General features: G+C 44.2%; 1 protein-coding gene across 3 annotated transcripts in view; it reads left to right on the forward strand.

The window, feature by feature from the left end:
* RAB28 (RAB28, member RAS oncogene family) overlaps positions 1–10,395 on the forward strand; it is a 72,749-nt gene extending 62,354 nt beyond the window's left edge. Inside the window, exons 5-8 of one of the 3 annotated variants that reach the window (XM_059675631.1) lie at positions 339–442; positions 2,252–2,329; positions 8,140–8,234; positions 9,499–10,395. In XM_059675631.1, coding sequence (XP_059531614.1) covers positions 339–442; positions 2,252–2,329; positions 8,140–8,229 — 272 coding nt within the window. In that variant the 3' untranslated portion in view covers positions 8,230–8,234; positions 9,499–10,395. The remainder of the gene's footprint in view (positions 1–338; positions 443–2,251; positions 2,330–8,139; positions 8,235–9,498) is intronic. The other 2 variants (XM_059675623.1, XM_059675641.1) reach the window with 2 other exon arrangements.
* Positions 10,396–26,603: the final 16,208 nt, after the last annotated feature.

Raw genomic sequence — 26,603 nt, forward strand, 5'->3', positions numbered from 1 at the left:
TATTATATGAAGGAAATCTTTTTTGAGCATCATCAATGTTCCAGAAGCTATATAGATAATAAGAATGATAGCTTTCATTTTTTGAGCACTTATCAGGTACTGGACATTTGCACTATACATGGATTAATTCTCAAACACTCCATATAAGGTAGGTATATGTGTTATTCTTAGTTTTTAGGTTTAGAGACCGAGGCATACAAAAGTTAAGGAAATTGCCTAAGATTACGCAGGTAGTGCCTAAGCTGGGATATAATACTGGGAGATAAGTCAGACTTAAACATGTTAAAGTATATTGATTGACTCTAATATTTTTTCTCTGTTTCTGTTCACCTTTCTAGTTGATTTGGAGCATATGCGGACAGTAAAACCTGAAAAACACTTGAGGTTTTGCCAGGAAAATGGTTTTAGTAGCCACTTTGTCTCAGCAAAGACAGGAGACTCTGTAAGTAACAATGAAAATGGATCTTATGAGTGAGGTTTTACGTTTATTTATTAATATTCATAGGAAGTGATTTCCATTATTTTTTGCAACAAATTAATGCTTATTGAAGATATAAAATAGACTAGATTAGATGTAACATGTTTATTCTGTTTATATTACTTTTGTAATTCACTTAACATAAGTTTATGGTTGTTTAAGAGTTTAAAAAGAATATAAATCCCCATAATTTCAGCATTCAGAGATGACTGCTAATCTCATATGATGATTCATTCCTTCTAGTCTTCTTTTTCTGATCCTCACAAATATTAGTGCTCCTGCCAGCAGTTTGCATTTGCTGAGTGCCCACTTTGTGTATTTCTTTTTCTAAACTTATTTCCTTAGTGACCTCATCTAGTCTCGTGGCTTTGATCAGACTCAATGTTCAACTGTCCACCTAAGACCTCTGCTGAGATGTCTGATAGGCAGTCCAAGTTTAATTCAGGTCCATTCTGAGCTGTTGGTATTCCTTCTTCAAATCTCTCACAGTCTTCCCACTTCAGTAAATGGCAGTTCTATCAATTACTAAATCCAAAATTATATTGGAGTTATCCTTGAACCCTCCTTTCTTTACACCTCAAGTCCTCTTGGCTCTACTTTCAAAATATGCCCAGAACCCGGTGGTTATTTCTTATATTTGCACTGCTACCACTTTGTTTCAAGCCCTCATCATCTCTGACATTATTATCTTCGCTGGTTTCTTTTTTGTACCCTTGATCTTCTCTAGTGAGTACTTAGTACAGCAGCCGGGTTGAACCTATCAAAATAGAAATTACAACAAGCCACTGTCCCAGGGTTTCCATTTTACTCAGAGTAAAAGCCACAGCCCTTCTGATAGCCTCCCAGATCTTACATGATTTGTGTAATCTCTGCTTATTTTCTTATACAATCCATCTCTTCCTCTCCATTCTACCACACTAACTTTCCTGTTTTTCCTTAAACATTGACTATCAGTGAACTATAATATATATTACTTTTTGAGGTGCAAATGACATAAGCCTTTCGGAGTATGTATCTCTTTTTGATTAGAAATCAAAACCAGATTAATAAAATTGTGATAAATATTCAGTAAGTAATCATGAGGTAAGTAGGGATAAGAAAATGATAGTACACTTATGAAGCAAAGACAAGTTATACCTTACAGGTGAACTCTGGATTGGAGTGCTAGAAATCATAACGTAAGCTAACAGTGTATGAAAAGTCTGTTTATAGAGAAGTGTTTGTAGACTTCTGCTTATTGATAATGGAGTATACTGCTCCTTCACTCTGAACTGATAAAATACAGTAGGGATTTCTAAGTTGTTCTGCTCAAAAGATGTGGAGAGTTTATTGACTTGAGAGCAGCAAAGATTTTTAAGGTATAGACTAAAGCCAGGTCAAAAGACCAATTTAAAGTTGGCAGTGAAAAACCCAGGTAGTATACTGTATTCTCATTTTCTTCAGCACCTGTAGGTGTTTGTTTTGCTAGTATTTTTTGAATGTGGTCACTGTAATCGTCTTATGTTAAATCTTTAAAATGTAAGTTTTTAGGGATTTATGTTTAGATCAATTCACTGAATTTTATGAATTTGTTCAATTTATGGGTTTAATGACTTAAAAGTTTATTACATTCAAAATTTTGTTGTCTCTGACAAATAAAGCTATTTTTGGAATAACCTGGTGCATCATATTTTGTAATTCTTGCTATTTATCATTGTTTAGAAAGTTCAGTTTATTTGAAGGTAACTTAAGCATGCCTGTTTTACATCATTTAAACCTATTTTTGGTATGTAGGTATTCCTGTGTTTTCAGAAAGTTGCTGCTGAAATCCTTGGAATCAAATTAAACAAAGCAGAAATAGAACAGTCACAGGTGATTATATTGAACTTTATATTTAAAGAGTAATTTATTTCTTTTTAGTAGTTGGAATAATTAAGTTCTAGTCTCTTCGTGGGTTTGATGATTATTCACTGTACTGCACATATATCTCTGGCTTTACTACTTTAGTGTAAGTTTGTACCCTTAACCGTATCTACCCTGTCCTCCCGCCCCTCATTCCCAGGTAACACCATTTTATTCTCTGTTTTTACAAGTTTGGCTTTTTAAAGTTTCACATATAAGTGCTATCCTGCGGTATTTATCTTTCTCTGTGTGACTTACTTCACTTAGCATAATATACTTAAGTTCATTCATGCTGTTGCAAGTGGCTGAATGTCCTCCTTTCTCATGGCTGAATAATATTTCTCTGTGTGTGTGTGTGTGTGTGTGTGTGTGTACCACATTTTATTTATCCATTTATTTGTTGTGGGATAGTTAGGTTGTTTCCATATCTTGGCTGTTGTAAAAAACACTGCGATGAACATTGTGGTACATATATCTTTTTGAATTAGTGTTTTCTTTTTTTTTGGACAAATATCCAGGAATGGAACTGTTGGATCATATGATAGTTCAATTTTTAGAGGAACCTCCATAGTGTTTTTTATAGTGGCTGTACCATTTACATTCTTACCAACAGTGCACAAGGGTTCTCTTTTCTGCACATCCTCACCAGGACATCTCTTGAGTTCCTGATGATAGCCATTGTGTGAAGTGATAGCTCATTGTGGTGTCAATTTACATTTCCCTGATGATTAGTGATGTTGAACATCTTTTTCATGTGTTTGTTGGCCATTTGGATGTAAAGGACTAGAGGGGAAAAAGACAAAGAAGTTCAGGTTTTATATTTTTTGTTTATGTATACAAGGTGTATATTAAAACCAAATATATATATGGGAAAAGAGGAAGGAAGGAAGGGAGGGAGGGAGGGAAGGAGAGAGGGAGGAAGGAAATGGAGGAGAGAGAAAGAGGGAGAGAAGGGAGGGAGGGTGGGCAGGGGGGGCGGAGAGAGAGAGAGAGAGGGAGAGAGAGAGAGGGAGATGTGAATGGTTTCTGTGGGTTTTATGCCATTTAAAAGATACCTGAGGGGATTTGGTGTAATGTTTGAAAGTGTTTTTATTCATTTTATAGGAGATGGTAGACTCACCGAGTCACGTGGAAATTGATGCTACAGTAATTTAGTTTGTGACAAATATTTGTAATAAGGCTGTAGTCTTAATTCCATTCACTGATTTATTGAAAGAGATTCTGTTATTTTAGTTCTAACCGAGATCATTACTGTTTGGGAGTCATAAAATGACTTATCAGCACATTGTGCAAGTTTTATAAGGAAGAGATAGGGGAAGAAAGAAATGGAATGTAGTTTCTGAATACAGCCAACATGTTTTGAGGGTCTACTTTGTGCCAGGGACCACAGAGATGAATAAGTCCTTGTCCTCAAGGAACTCCCAGCACAAATGGGCAGACAGGTATTTAAACAATTAAGTACACTCTAGTTGCATTTCTCACAATTCCCAATTTAGTTGATAGTTTCATTTTCATTATTTATTTGTTCTCTTTTCTCCCCTGCCCCAACCATTCTCCTCTAAGATAGTATAAAAGTTGGGAAGGGTTGTTAACAAATGTCCTAGTTTCTGAGATTGTTCAGAATTTTTTGTTTACAAAGTAGTCAAACCTTTACGAGAAAAAATAAATTTACTACTGCTGTTCTCTCGGAAGTTTAGTATTTAGCTCCTTAATAATGCATTAGGTAGTCTGAAACGAAAATGTGCTATCTTGTATGTTATCTCTCTCTGTCTGAATTGCAAGGATGTTTTGCCTTCTATACTTGGTGTTCAAAGTTCTTAATACATTCTTAATACATTTTCAATCATGACAGTTTCACTTGCCAGTTAATAAACTATGAATTTCTGTTTGGTTTAAATTAAGTATGCATTAGTTTTTTCTAAACAAAAATTTCATATCTGAGATACTCACTAAACTTGCTAAAAATATATATTCTTTATGTGACCTCTGAATACTTTCATACTCTATATAAAAGTTTCTAGCATAGGGCATATAGTAGGCATGTTTAAGATTTTAATTCTGTTTTACTTAGTGTATAACTATAAACACAAATGCCTTTAACCCCTGATACTTCTCTTTTCTGTCTTATCTGAATACTGACCTTCCTTAAGGAGCCATAAGGAACTTAGATTCTTCTTACCTAGATGTTAATATTTTTGTATCATTTTGTCAAGTAAGTTTACAAAGACTGCACTAGTGTTTATTTTTTATCCTAAACATCACCTGTCTTCCTTATAAGAACATTTTTACCCACTTTGTTCATACTAATCTAAACCTCAGATATTGAACATTGCTTAATGAATTTCTATATCATATCTTTCTCTAATCACCTTTTAAATTTATTTTTTCATATAGTTTCAAAACTAGATGGGACCTTAGAGACCATGTAGATAAACCTTTTTTTTTAAATAGCGTAGTCCATCATGAAGAGCAAAGAGGTGAGTAACTTGCCTAAAGCGATGAATGTTAGTGGCAGCGCATTTTGTGGAAGAACAGGAAGAGTAGCTGTCTTTAAGTTCCTACAGTGTACAGAGTACCATAGTTTTAAATTGCTATATCCATGCTTTAAATGGCAATCTATAATCTTGTTATACTTTATATTATGGATGTATAGCAGACACATATTCTTTAATAGTTTACACATCTGTTTTCCATGCTGGACTCTCACGCGTCTCAAAAACAGAGATCGTGTATTATATTATTTATCTGAATGTCTTCAGTACCTAGAATAGTGATTGTCTTTGAATGAATGATAGTGGCCAGTGTGTTTAGCCTTCAAGGTATGTTTACTCTATATCCTGAGCGTGACAAACTATGACTTTTCAATGATAAACATGTAACTACTATCTGTATTAAGACAGTTGCAGAGTAGACCAAATTTATTTTTTGTGTCTTCCCAAGAGTCCATCTCTACTCCTTATACCTTACTTCCCCAGCTCCAGGGTTGCTTTCTTGCTTTCCGTCTAGATAGCTACCACTTCCACTTCCAGGACCCACCGCAGTTATTCTCTCCATAATAAGGGCTAAGCTGGTGTTCAAATAAAAGTTGATGTTTTGTAGGTAACATTTTCTCTGAAAACAAACATAATGACTTGTAAACGGACTGACTCCTGTGAACTCATCTACCATGAAGTTTATGGCCTGGATATTCTGTTTTGCTACTCCTAAAAAGCAAAGCCTTGGTTCTGGCTGCTAGGTCAGAAACTTTGTACAAAGCTTTATGTCAAACAACGAAGGCCCCAAACAAAGAAAGATGTTGCCTTTTTAGTTCTTCATTAATTGGGTGAAAATTAATGCTGAATATCCAAGCCATTTACATTAGTCAGTACACTGACCAAATATTTTGACCGTAGGTCAGTAACCTGGTTGTGTTTATAGGATAGGGTTTAAACCAACATTTTGGAGGATTGATGAGTTGCTTACTGATTATGAAAATCCCTTTTCTTTATTGTAACCCACAGTTTGTCATGAAACAATTAGGTTCGGTGGAGGGCAGATAATGGTGTTCAGTGTTTTACTGACATACTCCTCTTGCAGTAACCTCACATTGCGGTTAGCAGTGCTTCTGCCCAGTGAATCGCAGTCTTGTCCAGCAGTTAAGCTGCTGCTGGGAACTGGGGCAGAGCCTGCTTAGGCCAATATACTGTACCACCCTACTCATTTACTCCTAGTTCATTCAGTCTTTATAAGTGCCATTGCAACCAGCAGCCATATTAACATGGTTTTCTATATTTGTTAATTATTAAATGCTGTTATGAAATAAGAATTTTCTGAAATAAGATATTTGAAATTATGAAAGAAAAAAAAGCCAGGATAAGTTTAAGTTGAACAATTTAGAGAGCATGTTAGCTCTGTCATACTTGTCACATATAGTCTTTTTAAGGGTTATTGCAAACAAAAACCTAACACAGTAGTTTTGATTCTTTAGTTTAGCAAAACTCTTAGTTGAGAAAATAGCTGTTTGCTTAAATACTGTATGTCATTTTTTTAAATGACAGAAAAGTGCATTTTGAACTTGTTTTAATTTTATATGAAATACTAGAGGCCCAGTACACAAAATTCGTGCACTGGGGTGGGGTGGGGGTGTCCCTCAGCCTAGCCTGCACCCTCTCCAATCTGGGACCCCTCGGGGGATGTCTGACTGCTGGGGATCAGGACAAAACCGGCAGTCGGACATCCCTCTCACAATCTGGGACTACTGGCTCCCAACCGCTCGCCTGCCTGCCTGCCCGATTGCCCCGAACTGCCCTCCCCTGCAGGCCCGGTCACCCCCAACTGCCCTCCCCTGCTGGCGCAGTCACCCCAACTGCCCTCCCCTTCCGTCCTGGCCGCCCCCAACTGCCCTCCTCTGCTGGCCTGGCCACCCCTAACTGCCCTCCCCTGCTGGCCTGATTGCCCACAACTGCCCTCCCCTGCTGGCCATCTTGTGGTGGCCATCTTGTGACTGCATGGCAGCAGCCATCTTGTGTGAGTGTGTGATGGTCAATTTGCATATTACCTTTTTATTATATAGGATGGGATTACCATGGACATTAGGGTTGTGAGGATTGGGGCAATTAGCATCAAAAGAATATCTTTGAGCCATAACCGGTTTGACTCAGTGGATAGAGCGTCTGCCTACAGACTGAAAGGTCCCAGGTTCGATTCCGGTCAAGGGCATGTACCTGGGTTGCAGGCACATCCCCAGTGGGAGATGTGCAGGAGGCAGCTGATCGATGTTTCTCTCTCATCGATGTCGGACATCTCTCATCGACTATCTCTCTCCCTTCCTCTCTGTTAAAAAAAAAAAAATATATATATATATATTTTTTAAAAGAGAATATTTTTGACAAATAGTAAATGTTATTAAATATAAAATTTGTAAATCCTACATGGCTTCCTCTGATATATATATGAATTCTCTTTCCTACCTTCAAAGAAAATTAATTACTCCTACCTCTCTATTACCATAGCATATAGGTCTACTAGTACAGCACTTATTCTTGTATGACAATTATCTGTGAAAGTATTTCTCTTCCCTTGGGTCCCCAGCAACTTGTGAACAGATGCTGTGTAACTTAGCTGTGCATTCCCATTACAGAGTGACTGGCACAGGGTAGATCCTCAGTAATGTTTGTGGAAGGAAATGGAATTAATACTTTTACTGCATGTTAGCATAGAAAAGCACCATAATTCTTGGTTGTTTTCTGAATACTGGGAATTATATATATTATGTGTAATTGTGATATCAAAACTAGAACTCACAACTTGTCTGGGAGGAGCAGACAAGTCTATTTTAACAATTAAGTGGAATTATAAAGAATGATGTTTCTTTTTTTTTTTTTTTAAATATATTTTATTGATTTTTTACAGAGAGGAAGGGAGAGAGATAGAGAGTCAGAAACATCGATGAGAGAGAAACATCGACCAGCCGCCTCCTGCAAATCCCCCACCGGGGATGTGCCCGCGACCCAGGTACATGCCCTTGACCGGAATCGAACCTGCGACCTTTCAGTCTGCAGGCCGACGCTCTACCCACTGAGCCAAACTGGTTTCGGCAAGAATGATGTTTCTTGGATCTTTGCTTGCTTTCCTTTCTTTTATATGTCTATATTCTGCTGTTTTCTTTTGAGACATGTTTAAATTTATGTGTATATTCCTTTTTCTCCTTTGGTGTTCCCTTCTATTTTCAGTCATTGAACATGCTTTCCATTTTTTCTTTCTTTCTTCTTCATCTCGTTTATGTTGTACGGAATTGACAGCGTATTGTCAGGGCAGACATAGTGAAGTACCCGGAAGAAGATAATGAACATTTCACCTCTGCTCAGACTAGACTCTGTTCAGTACAGTAGTGCAGGTATAACGGATAAATTATTGCAATTTGGGGGAGGAGGGTGGTGAGAACTAGTGAATGCTATCTTGTTCTTTTCCCCTTATGAATAGAGAAGTTCAAATGATTATTGTACATTATTGGAATTAATATTGCATACATCCTGTTTTAGAACTTTGAAATATTGATCCTTTGCCAAGAGACTTACGAATGAAATAAGGAATTGGGAACAAATTAAAATAACATTTCAGTTACTTTCACACGTATTTGTCTTTATGGTTGTGTTTATTACATGTGCAGTGAAGTGGAGAATTGAGGCAGTTATTTCATTATTCATTCCTTACCATTTTTCCTGAAATAGCCTGGTAATTGAAAGAGTACTTTTAAAATTTGTCTTGAATTACTCTTCTTTGTCTGCTTGTGTGTGCAGACTTAGTAAAAGAGTTGAAAACAGTAAAGGATTTGTTTTAATGTAAATTATTACTTAGAGATGAATATTAGGGCATATTGCTAAATTTATCATTATCCTTGAATGTGGCTCAGAAAGAAGGAAGGAAGAATTAAAACTATCTTTCAGTTTAAATTATTTTAAAAATATGAGTATGCAGTAATTTTCTAAATTCTCATTCTGTATTTTGTTAGTCATTATTTATAACCCATTAGTGAGCAATTTGGAAGTAAGTTAGGGTTTTGGGAGGAACGTTCTAAAAATTGGCAACATTTTAAATATTGAGTTGCTTAAAACATTTCTCCTTTTCTATGGGACTTTTAACATTCACACCTCTTCTCACTAACTCACTAATTACTATAAACATTCTTTAAAAAGCTCTGGCTGGGGATAGTGGTTTATGGAAGTATTAATAAATAATGACTTTTTTACTTTGAAATAACAAAATCTTGTCTATCAGTTAAACTATGTAAATGACTAATTTTAAACCTTTGCTTTAAGTTTTAACCAGGGTTTAATATTTTATATTAATTTGTCAGGTTTTTATTAGACTTGTGATAACTTCAAGCTTATGTCGTAAAACCAGGAAAGACTCAATTAAGGACTTGCAATTAGATACTTAAAACAAAACAAAACCCAACAACAACAAGAAAGCCCCCTTGCCCGCCAATCCCAGCTCTGCTCTAGTTTGTTCTGGTTGGTTCTTTTAATATCAGCTCCTGCTTCATTTATGGTGTCTATCATCAAGGGTTCGCCAAAGTTCAGAAAATGAAAATATACTGTAAGGAGCCCTTTCGGAATGTTCTGATGCCCTGATAATGACTCTGTTTTCTTTTATGACAGAGGGTGGTGAAGGCAGATATTGTAAACTACCACCAGGAACCCATGTCAAGACCTGTGAACACTCCTCGGAGCTCTATGTGTGCAGTTCAGTGAGCGCGTGGTCCTGTGTTGGTGTGTTGGCTGCCCTGCCTCTGTGTGGGCTGAGGACCTGGAGGAGCTGATTTATCAGGGGCCATCTCTGTGGCTCAGTTAACCCTTCCCTCCCCGCTGGCTTTCCCTGCGTGTGCTGCTCCCGGCCACAGGCAGCTCCCGGACTGGAGAGAATTCCACTTTGGGACCACACACTTGGAATTCAGATGGAAAGCCCATTCTCTGGAGTTAGACTGCCTCATTGAAAGAGAGTATGTCGGTTCTCTTTCATGTCTTCACTTCTTTTTTCCCAGATGGCAGTTTTTTAAAACAAGTATGGAAGCTATCCAAGTCCTGATCCTCAGCCAGGATTTTGCCACAGCACAGTTTCATTCTCTTATCTGAACTCATACATGGCAAACATGCTTCAGAGTACAGACGGTTAACAAGTAATATATTTTATCTACAGATGCTAAAGAAGGCGACCTTTTGCTGTCTATCGTGAGAGAAAATATATAAAGCTGTATCTAACTGAAAATCCTGGAAATAAAGCTGTAATAGAAATATTTTTTCCATTTTTTTTAACAAAGGACCTAAACTGTTTATAGTGTAACTGTAGCTCACAGAGTGGTGAGTATTGCTGTTGTACTTTGTCACTGTGTCATGGTCATGTGCATTGTGGAATACTCAGGTCCGACGCTGAATGGACTTGGATGGATGCATCCGAGTACCCCAGGACAAGTTAGGCCTGTTGTTGGATCATTGTGGATCAGACCTGTACCTGATGTTCAGATGTTTTTCTCCTGCAAATAAATTTATTTAAATTACTTTTGGGGGGCGAGTTTTCTTTTAGCTATCTTCCTTTTAGTATAGAACCAATATGTATTTGGCTGTAACATCAATGATCATGTACTGATTCAAGCCCAGACTCTGCAGCCTGACATTCCAGAGGCTCCAAGGCAGTGTGCGCCTCTCTCCCTTTCTCAACCTCTGTGCAGAGAGCCCTCGCCTCCCTCCTGTGAGCTGTGTGATGCTCTGCCCTCCTGTCTCTCTGCACAGGCTCCCCCCATCATCCGGAACCCCTCCATCCCTCCCTCCAAGTGTCTGCTTCTGCCATCCAGCCTGTGGTCACCATGAGGGAGGCTCTGTGCAGGGCACGCTTGTCTCGTGTTTTCTGAGCCAAGGCGCAGTGCCTGGCCTGGTGGGTACTTAGTATTTGCCACATTGAAACGAGTGAATGCCGCCCCTCCACAATCTCCTCATCTCCGCCGCCACAAGTTCCCCACGAGCACCTCTCGATGGCCATTGCCCTGCCTGCCTGAGGCACAGTCATTCGTGTCCTTGCGGTTCACTGTCTCATAGGGCACGAGCTTGCGCAGGGCGGAAAGGGTCTCAGGAGTGCCCGGGCAGGGAGCCTTTCACGGGGAGGTTTGCTAAAGTGTGTGCAGAGATTTTGGACACCCTCACTTTACAGCTGTAAGAAATTTTAGAAAATTTGTTATTTCATATCCTGTGTGACTAAGAACACTGAAGTTTAGAGAGAAAAAAGAACTCGCCGGAGGCCATGGAATCACAGAGCCAGACCCCATGGAAATCTCCGGTCTCTGGACCAGGGTGGCACTTGTCAGGAGTGATTTGAACTTAAGCAAGTTTAGAAATTGTGACTGCTCTACTCATTAGGCAGTGGGTCCAATCCTGTTCTACTTTGGTTTTTATATTTTTCAATGAATAGCAATTAGGCATCCCTTTCATATGCCTTTCAAGTCTATAATCCCTTCAAGGTGGTTCAGTTTATCCTACTCGTCAACATCTCCCCAACGCTGGCTGGTCAGTTTCCAGGGAGAACATATATTTTCTCTATCTTTCAGGAGAATACAAAGTTGGATGAAAGAGATCTCTACCCTCAACGATCTTACAGTCCGGTAGGAGAGGTGTCTGTTTGTGTGGTTGCTGCAAAGGCTGGGCTCAGTTGAAGTCTACTGTTAAACTAAACTGCTCAGGGCCTTCCATTCAGGAAGAGGCAAGCCGTGCTCTTCTGCTCATTTGTGTTGTTTTGCATCCATGTGAAGACTTGAGGATTTTCCACTTTCTTCAGTCCAGTCATTGCAGCATTCACAGGTCCGACTTGCTGCGCATCCCTGTGACTGCAGGTGAGTGCTGCGGGGCTGCTGGGGAGGCAGAGAGACCTTGCACAAGGCCTTCGGTAGACCAGGTGCTTCCGTGGTGTGTTTATCCAGGCAGAGCCCCGAATGGAACTGGCCAGGGACGGGGGCCTGTGTGGAATCGCTCTGTCCTGGGCATTTCTAGGCATTGGACACATGAACTATGTGTTTTCTCCTTCAAACCTGTGACAGGGGTAGCCTTGTCCTCATTTCACACACGGACACCAAATCTGAGAGTCTGTGGTACCACCAGGTGCTTCCTGGAGTCAGAGGTAGAGCCGGGATCCACACAAACCAGTTCTGAGATAGGACGAAGGAGCCTGGGTGCCGATCAGGCTGCCTTCCTTTGGTGAAGATCACACAACCAGCCTCCTTCCTGGGACTCCACCAGGCCTGGGTGTTAAGTTGTTCTTTCGGGAAGTGGTGATGGCTCTGCTGAACCACCCACCGTCTCCCACCACCGACCACCTAGACCAGCAGTGGGTGTCCAGAGTCTGGTGGGGGTAAGTTTGCCCTCTGCTCACTGAGGTGAGGATGGAAACGGCCGCCTTCCCCCCTCGCCTTTGGCCTCATTGGTTTTATGTCTCTCCCAGCTATACTTGCCTGGGCATTGAGACCTTCTGGCTCGAGGACAGCAGGCAGAGAGAACATGCAACATAGCATATGGCCAGAGCAGACTATTCCATATTACAATTTTCCCCATACCTCGGGATTTATTTTGAAACAAAAACGTGGGAGTCATGCTTATTTTACTTTGTTACCTCTCCTGTCTACAGTTTTTAATTTAAAAAATTACACGTCTTCCCAGCTAGTTTTAGGTACTTTGTCTCCTGAAGCATGCTATAGAGTTTCAAGCTCATTGTGGTCACTTCTGCTGCTTATTGAACTTTTGAAAAACACAAAAGTTTTCAGCCAGAACTGGTCATTGGATGTTGCCTTTCAAGTGCACCCTCTATTATGTGTGGCGAACCGCTGCGGAGTGGTTTTTGGAGTGGCCCAAAGAACTCCTGTGACTGCTTTATTATTCCAGGAGGAGGTAAGCCAGGGCCCTTTAAAGTTGATCACTGAAACAATGTAAGGGAGCATAATAATTTGTGTGTCATGTAAAAATAGAAACCTTTTCTGGCCATACCCATGCTGGTGATTGCTGTGATGTTGGACAGCCTGAAAAACAGTTGCAAGATTCAAAGGAAATGGAAATGCAGACCCGTGGAGCATTGTGGTCGCATCTGTCCGCTGCCTCCCCAGCACCCAGGTCGCCACTGCTCCCAACAGTGCCCCGTCTTCCTGCTGGAGCCCTCCATGCTCAGCCACTCCTGGCCTCAGGGATGGGCTCAGAACTGAGAGAATAAGTCCATGAGAGCTAGTGTAAGCAGAGGGGACATTTGCTGACGGGTCTGAAATGGGAAAGAGAAGAGAGGAAGAACAATAGCTTCTCTCCCCTGAAGTCCAGATGACTGACTATTGGGCTTGAATGAGAAAGACTGGCCCTGGGCAATGTTGGCAGCCACCTTGGGGACACAAGGAGGGCGGGCCCAAGCCCAGAGCTGAGCCAGGGAGGCAGAGGGGAGCGGTGGAGGGAATCCGGCCCCTGACTCAGCCCCAGAGCCCACCATGCCTCTGGACCTGTTTAACAGCGTAACTCGGTTGTTTTTTTAATCCTTTCGACCAGGGTTAGTTTATTTATTTTTTGTTACTTCTTACGTAAGACCGTTATGTATCAGGGTTTGCTTGGCACCAAAGACAGGTGATCATGATCTGTGTTTTGTCCCCAAGATCTTAGTCTAGGCACATGTATAACCCAGCGACAGGTAACCAGATCGTTGTTGCCTCAGTGAAACTATACTGTAGGAAAGGTGTGGCTTAGCAGTGAGTGCGAAAACATGGGTTTCAGAGAACTGGAGTCGGGGGTCACCAGTTAACATAATTGCCTCAGAAGCTCATGTAATCTTAACCAGATAATGCAAACAAGAGTCTGTTCCCTGAGTTGGTTTGTACATGTGAATCACCAGGACAATCTTGATTCATTAGATCCCAGGTCGGATTTGAGATTCTGCATGTATAAAAAGTTCCCACGGGCTTTTGCTGAAATTAAGAGAAAATGATTTGACCAGCTTTTTCAGACAGCAGAATCCTAGTGTTAAAGCGAGGCCCTGGGGACACGCAGTGCCTACGGACAGTGTCTGCCCACATGTTAGTGGGGTATCATGGCATCCTAAGCTGCAAGAGAGAGTCCATCCTGCAGACAATGTACGGGCGCTGAGGGCAGGTCAGTCCTGCCCAGACAGGGCTGAGGGATTGTCAGAACAGATTTGACTGGGCCGTGAGGCTGGACTGACATCCTTGAGTGAGACCAGCCTCCCTCCTGACGCCCGGCCTGGGAAGAGAGGCTTTCAGCAGAGCAGGGCCTAGGGCCGTGCTCAGAACTGCATGCATTCCCCTCGGGCTGGCCCTTCTCAGCTTCAGTTTCCACACTGGAGAGCTGGGAACGAGGAGAGGCAGACGATTTGTTTTAAAGTTCTGCTTCCAAGTCATGCCGCATGTTCTCAGGCCTCCCACACCATACACTGAAGTCGGCTCAGGGCTGGAGGTCAGGCCGAGGGAGGCAGATGCATTGCACTGCACAGATACCAGCTCGGCCAGCCACTCTGGCCTGAGTGTCCTGGCCGGGCCTCCTAAGCCTTCGCTCATCTGCATCCCCGGACTGCTCCTGGGTGGGCTCTTGGCCACGGTGTCTCCGTCTCCTCTCCACATGGCTGCCCTCTCCCCCTGCTGTGCAGATCGCTCCAACTGCCTGCCTTCTTAGACACCTCCACACTCAGCTGCACACACAGCCCTGAGAATGAACTGGACCTGAGGGTTTGAGTTAAGTCACGCTTGTTCCAAACCCCCAATGGCTCCTCATGTCCTTTTCCAGCAAGGAAATGACTTCCTCAGCCTGAAGTGTAGGATCCTCCTGCTGCTTCCCCATCCCTCCTTCTGAGATGTCTGAGTGTCTTCAGTGCTGGTGACTTCTTTGTTCTGGCAAGCGGTCCCTCACCTCTGTGTCTCTGTGGGACCTCCTCCAGGGAAAGAGGGGCCTTGAGGATGCAAATTTAGGAAACCTGCCTCTCCCCTGGGCTCAGAAACCCATTGGCTGGATGACTAGTCCCACTGCTTACTGTCCCTGGGCTGTGTCCTGGGGCCTGGTGCTGGGAGTGGTCACATTTCCTTTCTCAGCCCTGCGCTGATGGGAGCAGGGCAGGGATACCAAGCTCTTCCTAAACATCTCACATCCCACATCTGATGCACACGGTAGGCAGCCTGGGATCCTCGCCCGTGGTGTTCACACCCAGCAGTGTCCCCTCTTACATCGAATCAGGGCGAACTACGTGACCCACAGAATCTGCAGACAAGATGGGAGGCATTTCCAGGTGAGGTCATTAGAGGCGTTGCAGCCTCCACGTGAGTCCCTCAAATTCCTCCTGGGGGAAGCAGGCCCCCCGCCACGGGGACACTTCATTCAGTAGCCACGTGGAGAGAGCCACCTGAAGAACACATCCCGCCAGCACCCAGCACCCCATGCCAACCCTCCTCTGTGGCAGCGTGGGCGTGAATCCCCTGGCTTTTCATTGGACTGCAGCCTCACCAGAGGCCTCGAGCTAGGAGCACTCAATTCCCGTACACAGAAACCATGGGAGATAAGCCATTGCTGCTGTGTAAGCCACTCAATCTCAGGATCATTTGCTTCCTGGTGATTAATACTATCAGCCTTTGTATTCTCTCTGACAGATGGGGAAACAGAGGCTCAGGGCAGTTGAATAACCTGCCCATGTTTTGTTTGTTTGTTTGTTTGTTTGTTTTTAAATAAGATGGCTCAGAAATTTTATCTTCCTCCCCCAAATGGAGAAAGCCAACTTTATTTTTTTAAAATATTTTTATTTCAAAGAGGATGGGAGAGGGAGAGATAGAAACATCAATGATGAGAGAGAATCATTGATCAGCTGCCTCCTGCACACCATCCACTGGGGATCGAGCCCACAACCCAGGCATGTGCCTTTGACCAGAATTGAAACTGGGACCCTTTAGTCTGCAGACTGACACTCTATCCACTGAGCCAAACCAGCTAGAGCCTGCCCATGGTTTAACAATCAGGGTGTGATGGGACAGGGACCCCTGTCTGGCACAGCAGTGGGGTCATGGACCTGCTAGTCGCCCTCAAGGCAGCGATGGGCACGGACTCTCGTCAGATCTGACCTCTGTGGTCACAGAGACTGGAGCTCACAGGGATGTTTCTTTGATGCCTCTATTTTGGTCTTAACATATTTTAGTAACGTCACATTGTTTCTTATACACCCAGGAAATAACCTTAGAAACCTTTAATTCAACACTGTTTATTCTAACTTGAGTTGTATACAGTCACAGCAAGCAAGTGGCTCATTAAAACAAAAGTAACCTGCCTTCCATATAAGGAGCCTTTGTTTTCCTTGTTTTTCTCTCCCTTCCTCAGAAGCCCCAGTTCCTCCCCACCAGCCAGCACCCCCTCCCTTTCAGGTGGAGCTTATCAAGCCCTTTCATGCCCTCCAGCGTTCCACCTGACCACACCTCACTGGAGACACAGGGCTGGAAGCACTCAGACGCAGGAGCCCCACCGTGCCACCCTGCAGCCCTCAGCCTTCACCCCCTCAGACCATGAACTCTCTAAGGCCCGGAACCCTGTTGTTTTTATCTGTCTCGCTGGCGCCTGGCACCAAAGAGGCACCCAATAAAGGTTTATTGAACGAATGGAGCCTATCTGTGTTGTAGGTCGTCATGGCTAACTGTAAACAGCCTGTGGGTGAGCAGGGACACACTGGTCCTGGAGACTGTCAAGCAAGGCACTGACCTTGTCTTAGCCGCTAACCAGTGATGTGACCTTAGGCAGACTCCTCCACCTCCACCACGGCTCTGCTTCCTTATCTGCAGTGCGTTCACCAGGTGCTGTGTCAGTGGTCCCCACACCTGGCTGATCAACTGGACAAACTCAACTCTCTGTGTATCTACCCCTCCCTTATGTGACCAAACACATATTGCCAGCGATGAAGCCTCAGTTTGCAAATCTGTAAATGGGGGTCATAACCATGGTGACTGCCCTGAAAACTTCCTGGGACTAAGATGAGACTCTAATCATGAGTAGAAGGACCTCAGACACTTCTAAGAATTCCAAACAAGTCTGCGAACCATTGGTCTTTTTATCTGCTTTTCTGAGTGTGACTTGGAGCTCAGTTTTGCCTACCCAACCCCAGTAGAGTGATAATGGTGCCCTCCCCCCGCCCTGTTTTGGGTAGGAAAGCCCTGCCCAGGCCTGCCTTTTGCTTCTCCCACCAGCAGCCCAGAGCCCCTGGAAACCCCCTCACTCGTATCTAACTCGGGGGCGGGGCATTGTCTCTTTCCAACTTCCCCCAACACCCTTGGCTCTTGAGTCAACTTAACCATTTCTTCTCATCCCACCTCCACCCCCTGCTCTGTCCCTTCTCCCAGTCCTCTGACACATTCTCAAATTTGTCTTCTACATTGGCAGGTGGCCCACTAACAGATTGGCCAGCGGCCCTGTGTTAGGGTCAGAGTGGAGAGATGATGCTGTAAAGAGCTGACAGAAAGCTGAGTGAACCAAGATGTGCGTGCTGTCCCATTCCTCCGTCCACAGCCCTGTGCAGAGGGGACAGGCCTGGTTTGCTTTAGGTGCTCTCTTTGAGGCCCGCTGCTGAAGATGGCTGGTGACGAGGACCAGGGGAGGGCAGACAGAGGGAAGGGGTCAATCATTTATTGAGCAGCAACTCTGCTCCAGGTAGGCACTTGGTACCTACTTCTCATGACAGTCCAGCTTCATAGCACCTCTACTTTGCTGTGCAGGTTTCATAGGCCACCTACGTTATCCTCATCCCGGCCTCAGTGGGAATGGTGGCTCTCAGCTTCCACATCAGGAAGCTGGGCCCTGGGGAAGTACAGTGTCTTGTCCAGTATCCCAGTCAGCAAGACACAGGACTAGGATTTGAACCCTGCTCTTTGTGACTCCAGAGTTTGTCCTTCCCAATGGAAATGGTGTTTATTCTCGCCCCATGGCGAGCATTTAAATTTCCAGCGAGATGTCTGAACCTAGGAGGAGGTTTCTTTTAAGTTTTCGGAGCCAAAATTATTTAAATTTTATGGCTAGGAAAAATGTAAACTTACATGTTCAGCAGACCAGAGATGATAAAGTATGCATTTGTCAAATAAAATTCTTTGCTGTGATAAAGTAAATCATTCCTTGGCCTTGTAAAAAATTAGGCCTCACTTGAACTGTTTTCACTTCAGCCTTTGCTAATATTTCTGTTATCTCCATTAGGGATTACAATGATGAATGCCTTTTACTCGCATCGTTAAGCACTTCAGCGAGTATGTGAACACGTGGAGCATCATAAGTCATGGGGAAATGAAACCGCGCGGTCTCCTGGAAAGAAGAAAAATCTCGAGTGTCTGACAGGTTAGCATCCTGTCTCAGCCACAATCGCTCTGCGCACTTGCTCAAATTCCTTCGCTTCTCTGAGCCTCACCTTCCCAGTGCGTAAAACACGGATGATAATCCTTATCTCTGCGTCATTTTCGGGGTGAAATGAGATGATGTACTTGTAGCACTTTGCACTGTTCCTGCCATGAAGTAAGTGCATAATAAATATCACAGTTATTATTGGAAGAGTTCTCATGGTAACTAGTCATTTTATGACATGCCCGGGGCTCACTTTAGTTAGGAACCCCTTGGGCAGCAGGACGGAATGTAGGCCTTCCTGTCAGGTGGGCCTCACCCGCTGATGTGCCTCTGGCCCTGTTAGGAATAGGCCTGGCAGGACACAGATGAAGCTCATTCATGGGTGTGCCTGTTGGCTGCACAGAATATCTCACTTAAAGTGTCTTAAACAATTAAGAATACTGATCACCTCTTACAACAAGTATTCTCATGGCAAGATGATTCCAGGTTGGTTTCAATTGCTCAAGGATGCCATCAAGTTTCCAGATTCTATCTTCTGTCACCTTTAGCCTGTTGGCTGTTAGGTTGTCTCCCTCATAGTCCCAAGATGGCTACAATACCTCCAGGCATCACATCTGTATACCACAGAATGCAAAGGTCAGAAAGAGGAAAGAGGACCCACCCATCCTCATGTCTCCTTTAAAGAAAGCAGAACTTCCCCAAAGTTCCCCTCCCATGATGACTTTTCAGCCCTTTCGTTGGCCAGAACTTTATGAAATGCTGATCCCAGGCCAGTGGTAAGGGAAGTGGCTGAGAATGAATTAGGGAGACTTTAAAATACAGATGTCTAGGTACAGATTGATATCGTTGGGATCAGTTGGGGCCTTTTGCATGTGTGTGTGTGTGTACACATGTGTGTACATACACCAAGAAGCTCTGGTAAGCATCGAGGGCTGAGAATCATTGGTTTAGACTCTCCAAGTCTCACCCCCTGGGATGGGGAGCATCTTAGTGTTCACTGAAGCACGTGACCATAGGATATCTGAGCCAATGAAGTTCTGGACAGTGGAGTGTGGCTATTGGGTAGACATTCCAAAAGGGACTATGTTAAAATTTGACCAAACCGAGTGAGAACTCCAGGTCTATCACCTGTAAATTGCACACATTTTTGTTAAGTCAATCTCTCTGAGCTTCAGTTTCCTTATCCAAGCAATAATGAAAGCACTACCTACCTCTTGGAGAAGTTTTAAAGTTAAATGAGAACAAGGAAGTGGGAACATGTGACACAAATTAGGGCTCAGTACACGTTAGTCAATGTCCCTGGAGGTCAGATATTCCTATTCCACATCAGAAAATATAATTGGACCTGCCTGGGTCCTTTTGGCCTTTCTGAGGTGGCAGTGACCAGAATCATTGACAAGAGCAGCAGTGGCAGAGTTCCTTGTGTTGCTTGGATGGGAGCCTCGCACAGACTTGCCCAGAAGGAAGCCCCAGGCAGGGTTGGTGGAAGGTTTTTGACGACTGTGAAGGAAAGAGTGAGGCGTGATTCTGGCTGGATTCTAGGGTCTATCAGAGCCTGCAGAGCCCATGCTTAACTGCTTAATGGAAGCCCTGGGCATGGCCAGCCTCCTCCCTGTCAACCCCGTGGCCTCTTTATCTGCCTACTGTCCAGGAAAAGAGTTAAGTGTAAACTAACAGCTCAGGGAAATGGGTTGTCAGGTCACTGAACCAACATGTTACAGTTAATCTGTTAAAAACGGCACGACTCCCACTTGTAAACACCTCCTTGATAAGCTCTTTATAGCATATACAACCCAGGGAAATGAATGGCATCCTACCAGCTGCCTGGACTCACTGGCCCCTGCTCTTGTCCAGATGACCTCCCAGTTCAGCTCGGTTCAGCTCACCCAGTCCAACCCACCTGGGCTCACTTTGCGCTGCTTCTGGACCGGGACCCAGGACTTCCAAGACGAAGCAGGTGGGGACCTCCGTCTTTTTATAAAGTATTTTTATTGATTTCCGAGGGGAAAAGAGAGGGAGCGAGATAGAAACATCAATGATGAGAGAGAAGTTTCAATTGGCTGCCTCCTGCACACCCCCTACTAGGGATCGAGCTGGCAACCTGGGCATGTGCCTTGAGCAGCAATGGAACGGTGACCTCCTGGTTCATAGGTGGATGCTCAACCACTGACCCACACCAGGTGGGCAGACCTCCATCTTTAAAAGGTTCAGGGAATGGGGGACCAGGTCACTCTGGAAATCTGCCTTGTGTTGGGCTCAAATCCTGGCTCTCAAGCTCCATGCTTTGTGGCTTTGGAAAGCAAATGAGTTGCATCCTGTATGTGTTTAATTTCTGTAGATTTAACTCCACAGACTTGGTACAAGTGCGTGAGAAGGAATGGCCATCAGTAGCCCAGGTGATTTTGCCTGTCAGGCTGTTAATGAGCACCCCACTCCCATCTCCCCAGTGAGAGGGGCAGTGGGACTCTGCACTATCAGTTTGGGCCCCGCCTGCCTCTCTGCCCTGAGCATGTGGCTGTGCTGGGCTGGATTCAAGTGTTAGGCAATCATAGGCAATCATATTTGACTGTAGACCAGTGGTTCTCAACCTTGGCTGCACATTAGAATCACCTGGGAATCTTTTTAAAATCCTGATTTCTGGGCCTCATCCTCCGGAAATTCTGTTTCTTTGTTACTAATGTTGTGGCCTCACCCCATAACAAAGAAACAGAATTTCCGGAGGATGAGGCCCAGAAATCAGGATTTTAAAAAGATTCCCAGGTGATTCTAATGTGCAGCTAAGGTTGAGAACCGCTGCTGTAGACCGTTTTGCCTTGCTTGCTGGCTTTGGAAGCCAAGCCCTGTGTAAGGTGGGATTCCATTCTATCTACCTACCCAACGTGGCATGGCCCGCCTGGGCCGGAGTATAGCCTTGTCTCCTCCAGAGTGGGAGGAATCTGGCTCTCCCCCAACTGCTCTTCTCTCCTCGAACCTGACAGAGACCTACACTTAATAAATACTAATTAACACTCGGCACCAACCTACTCTCTCCTCCTCCTTAAATGGAAGCAGAGGCAGGGATGCTCCACTGTGACTCACCCTCTAGCCAAGGCAGTCAGCTCCGCAGTGAGCTGCTGCCGCAAACAGACCCTGAGTCTCGGCTCTAGGATTGCTGAATGCATAAATGGAAAGTGGCTGAGAAATAAAAGCTGGAGACAGAGGGGTTTCGATGGCATTCAAACCCCTGGTTCCAGTATGTCCTGGAGGCCAAATATCTGTCTGTCCTCCAGCGAGACCTAGCATCCCGATTAGAAACTCACGTGCGTACCTAAGCTTGTTCAAGCTAGGTTTTGGCCCCTTGCCACCAATGTGGTTCTGAGCAACACAATAATTTAGAACAGAAAATGCCCCATGTCACTCAAAGATTCAAGATAGGCTCCTTCACCTGGCTGGCGTGGCTCAGCGATTGAGCATCGGCCTATAAACCAGGAGGTCACAGTTTGATTCCTGGTCAGGGCACATGTCCAGGTTGCAGGCTTGATACCAGTGTGGGGTGTGCAAGAGGCAGCCGATCAATGATTCTTGCTTATCATTGATGTTTCTATCTCTCTCTCCCTTCCTCTCTGAAATCAATAAAAATATATTTTAAAAAAAAGACTTGGCAATTTGGACTCTGTTCCATCTCATCCCAGCACCTGGATTCTCCCCCTAAAGCCCCTGCCTCAATTACATTTTAAGAATCAGGCGAGACCTTAGGCAAAGTATCCGATGGAACCTATGCTGACTGCAGGGCTGGCTCGCACCTCGGCCACCTGCCCTGTGGTGAGGACAGAAGCTGCCCTGTGGGTTGGAAGCAGTTCTTTGGACATGCCAGCTGAAAGCCTGTATGCATGCCAGTGGCGGCCTGCAGATTCCTCAGGGGAAGGGCTGTGAGGGAAAAGGTGAGGAGTAAATTATGAGGCAGGAATGATCCCACCACGTGTAACTCACAGGATGAGAAATGCTGTCCAGAGCTGTAATTCTTGGATAACTTAACATAGAAGAATGAGAATTATTGTCTAAGGAAAAATTTGGCTATCATCAAATAAGTTCCACTTTAAAGACAAAGTACTAGGCAGCACCCACAAAATCTTCATATCTTAACACAAGCATAGTTAGTGTTAAGGTCCTAGACATTATTCTGAAGTTTCTCTTAAAAACAATGTCACTCTTTAATTGGGAATCAACCATATTTTTCATTTAGCATCATTTTAACTCATTTTTTTTTAATGTGGCTACATAGTTTTATATTATTATCTTTTACTAGAGGCCCGATGCACGAAATTCCTGCAAGGGGCTCGGCCCTTGCAGCCCCAGATTCGTCTGGAAGGTCATCCAGAAGGACGTCTGGAAGGTCATTTGGCTGTCTGGTCTAATTAGCATATTATGCTTTTATTATTGTAGATGAGGGCAAAATACTTCCTTGGGTAGATGTAATTATATAACCATTTACCTGTTTGTGGATACAGAGGGTTTGACAGCCTTTCTCTGTAGTAAATGATTCACTGTCCCATCTCTGCACTGACAAGGGAATCTCTGTGCCCAGCCTGCATCTCCTCAAGTCTCAGAGTAAAGCCCCTCACCCATTCCCCCCACTCCTCACCCTCTCATAGTGAAGCCCCTCACCCATTCCCCCCACTCCTCACCCTCTCAGAGTGAAGCCCATCACCCGTTCTCCACCCTCCTTACCTGCAGAGTGAAACCCCTTACCCATTCTCTCCACTTCTCACCGTCTCAGAGTGAAGCCCCTCACCCATTCTCTCCACTCCTCACCGTCTCAGAGTGAAGCCCCTCACCCATTCTCTCCACTCCTCACCGTCTCAGAGTGAAGCCCCATCACTCACTCTTCCAATTCCATTGCCAGTCCCCTGCCTGAGCACCTCCTGTGAGATCCTATAGAGTAGATGATCACATCTCTCTCTTATATTTTCAACTCTCTAACAGCCATGCGTAAGGTCCTCCTGTTCTAAAACATTGCCCCTGTGCCTGGAGTCCCCAGTTATCCTATCCAGTGTCCCTCTCTTCACCCCATGTTATAGCTCAGGGTATTCTGGCATCTGCCTCTTCCATTCCACTAGACTTGCCCTTGCAAAGACCCCCGGTGGCTCCCACACGCCTTTCCCAGGGTGTATCTTTAGGGCCTTGCTTCTCCACCGGACTCCCTTGGCTTTTGTGCTATCCCTGTCTCAGTCTTTAAAGACTCTGTTCTCCCCACCTCTATCTCCCTGCACTGCTCTGTCTCTCCCATTCCTTTCAGGTGGGTGCTCCTGAGGATCTCATTCTTGACCCTCTTGTCATTGTAGAGACTCTCTTTCTCTGGAATCTCATTCATTCTCAATTTTAAAAACTTTCAGGAAGTTGTTAAAATTCTTTAAGATGGTTGACCTACAAGCAGTTCAGTGTTACAAAGCATCAAGTGTAAGGCACAGAATGGCAGAAAAATAGTTGGAGGGTAAGCAAGGGCCAGGCCACATAGGGAGTTGAGTGCCTGGAAGTTGTCCCATAGGCAATGGGGGGGCCACCAGAAGTTTTAACTACAGGGTGATATCCCATGACAAGGATCTTAGGGACTTTCAGATGGTTCCTAAATACCATCCAAAACCCTATTTCTACCTCAAACTCTTCTCCTAAATTTATTCAGGCTTCCAATTCACAGATAGTTGTCAAGAGCTTTTTGTGCACCGGGATTTGTTCTAGATTAGATTTAAGGATGGACAAAGCATGGTCTCTGAAGTCCTCCTATGTCCATTTTCTCTTGGCAATCTCCACATGGATGACACACAACTTACACTTAACCCATCCTGAGGCTCCTCTCCCTTTCAGCCCGGCTCCTGTGCCTGTGCCTGGTCATCACCATCCAGCCAGTCGCCCAAGCCAGACACTTGGGTGTTATCCTAGACCAGCTCCAACCTCACCCCCATGTCCTATGACTCCCTTAAGGAATCTGTATGCTAACCCTCTCCCTTCCCACCACAGCTCCATCCTTGGCCCTCATATCCTACCTTTTGCAATAACCACAGTTCTATCCTTGGCTCTCATCTCCTAACTATTCTTTTGCGATAACTTTTCCATGGATCTCAGGGACTTTCAGATGGCTCCTAAACACAAACATGGTGATGTCACCCTGTAGTTAAAATTTCTGGCGGCCTCTCATTACCTATGGGACAACCTCTAGGTACTCGACTCCCTAAGTGGCCTGGCCCTTCCTTACCATTCTGTGCCTTATGCTCAATGCTTTGTAGCACTGAACTGCTTGTAGGTCAACCATCTTAAAGGCTTAGTAGGTGCATTGTTCCCTTGCCTGTCATTCCCTACCCTAATTTCTCACTTATTTACTTCAAGTTTTGTTTTCTTTAAACCTAAGCATCATCATTTCAGGAAAGATCTCTCCTTCCCCACCTCCCTGGGTTTAGTCCTCCTAGGTTCTGTGCAACTCTAGCAGCTTATACTTGTTTTTTTTCACTGTGTAGTGAAACATCACATTGGTTTATCTGCTTACATGTCCATCTTCCTTAGGAATTAAATGCTGAACAAATAAATGTTAAAAATTCCATGTATGTTCCTACTCATTCTGTTAGTTACTGATTGCTCTAGTTCAGAATAATTTGTGGGGTTTCTCCTCATAACCCCAGGGGAGAAATGTGTCCATAGGATTGTCCGAAGTTTCTCAACTGGGCCAAGAATTAGGATTTCACCTCTGACCTCCTGACTTGCCCATCCCAGGAACTGACTTTGAGACCACAGCAAAGCTCCCAGAATTTCAAGGCACCGGACAAACTCTCTGGCCCACAGATTAATTTTAGAGTCATTGAAATTCTGCCAGCTCTGGGGGAAGTGATTGGGAGCCAGGCTGACAACCAGCAAAGGAGGAAATTACTCTGTGTCTATTTCAAGATGAGAGAGTGGTAACCACGGTCCTTCCCCCAGTGATGCTATTCGAAAAAACATAAATTTAATACTTGCATGAAACTCAATCTCCTGACCATAAGTGTTTCAGGGCTCTCTTTGATGTTCAGGAGAGAGCGCCTGGTGCCAACGTCTTCTGCACATCTGGTGTGAAAGCTGCCTTACACAGGAGTCCAGCATCCTGGGTCCCCAACTGTCTTGAAGGAAGAGTGCAGATTTGTTGCAACAACTCAAGAAATATTTATGTAGTTCCCACTATGTGCAAAACACATTGTGTTGCTAGAGAATGAGCACAGACATCTGGGTCAGATGGAAGGGTGTCCCAGGCCTGTATGGGCCGCTAACTGGTCTCAGATCACAGACAAACTGTACTTCTCCTGAGCTTTGGTTTTCTCATGTATGAAATGGGGTGATCATATTTACCTTTCAGGGATGCAGGATGGATTGTGTGAGGCAGAATAAGAAAGAGACTGCCTAGCACAGTGCCTGGTACCTAAATCTTTACTGAAAAAAAATAATTCAGTTCTTGAATAATATAATTTGAGTTGATGATTATGGCTCTTATCTTACTACAAGCCACATTAAAAACCATTAGGGATGCATTAGTTAGGAATGTATTTGGCTGCAAAAACACAAAGCAAGTGGCAGGCAGTACATGATGAACAGCTGACTCCTTGGGATCTGATTTGTAGTGTTTGCCAATTTCCATGGTGTAAATACTCCTTCCATGGCTGATCTCAAGCTCCTGTGCGATGGGACTGGATGTGGGCTGGGAAGATGTGTAGCATCTCCCATGGTATAGCCTGTGTGTACAGCACGGCGTTGGGAGATGCATGGCATTGCCACCTTCAGACACAGGTGATTCGTATAGCCTGGAGAGCATGGTCAGATTCATAAAATATTTAGGAATTGATGAGTTCTGAGTATTTATTACCTTATTTTTAACACAATTTATTTTTTGTGAGATTATAGAACTTAATTTTTTAAAACATTTTTATTGATTTCAGAGAGGAAGGGAGAGGGAGAGATAGAAGCATCAATGATGAGAGAGAATCACTGATTGGCTGCCTCCTGTACGCTCCTCACTGGGGATCATGCCCACAACCCAGGCATGTGCTCTTGACTGTAATCGAACCTGGGACTCTTCAGTCTGCAGGCTGATGCTCTATCCATTGAGACAAATCAGCTAGGGCTAGAACTTAATTTTTTAATAATGCTTAACAGCTGGACCCCAGAGTTCCTAAAAACTGAACCATTTCCTCAGAGTAGCTAGTTGGGTCAGTGCCAGCACACCATGGCCCAAAGTTCTACTCCAGGGGCTTCCACACATCGTGTTTCACTCATCTCCTGTGACGAGAGGCCAGGGCTGGTGCCTGGGTAGAGCCCTCAGGGGCCTAGCGCTGTTCCGTGTGCAAATCCTTCGTCCTCATGGATACTGTTGTATGGTTACAAGACAGCTGAGTCCC

This window comes from Myotis daubentonii, chromosome 1 (assembly GCF_963259705.1).
Source record: "Myotis daubentonii chromosome 1, mMyoDau2.1, whole genome shotgun sequence".
NCBI lineage: Eukaryota > Metazoa > Chordata > Mammalia > Chiroptera > Vespertilionidae > Myotis > Myotis daubentonii.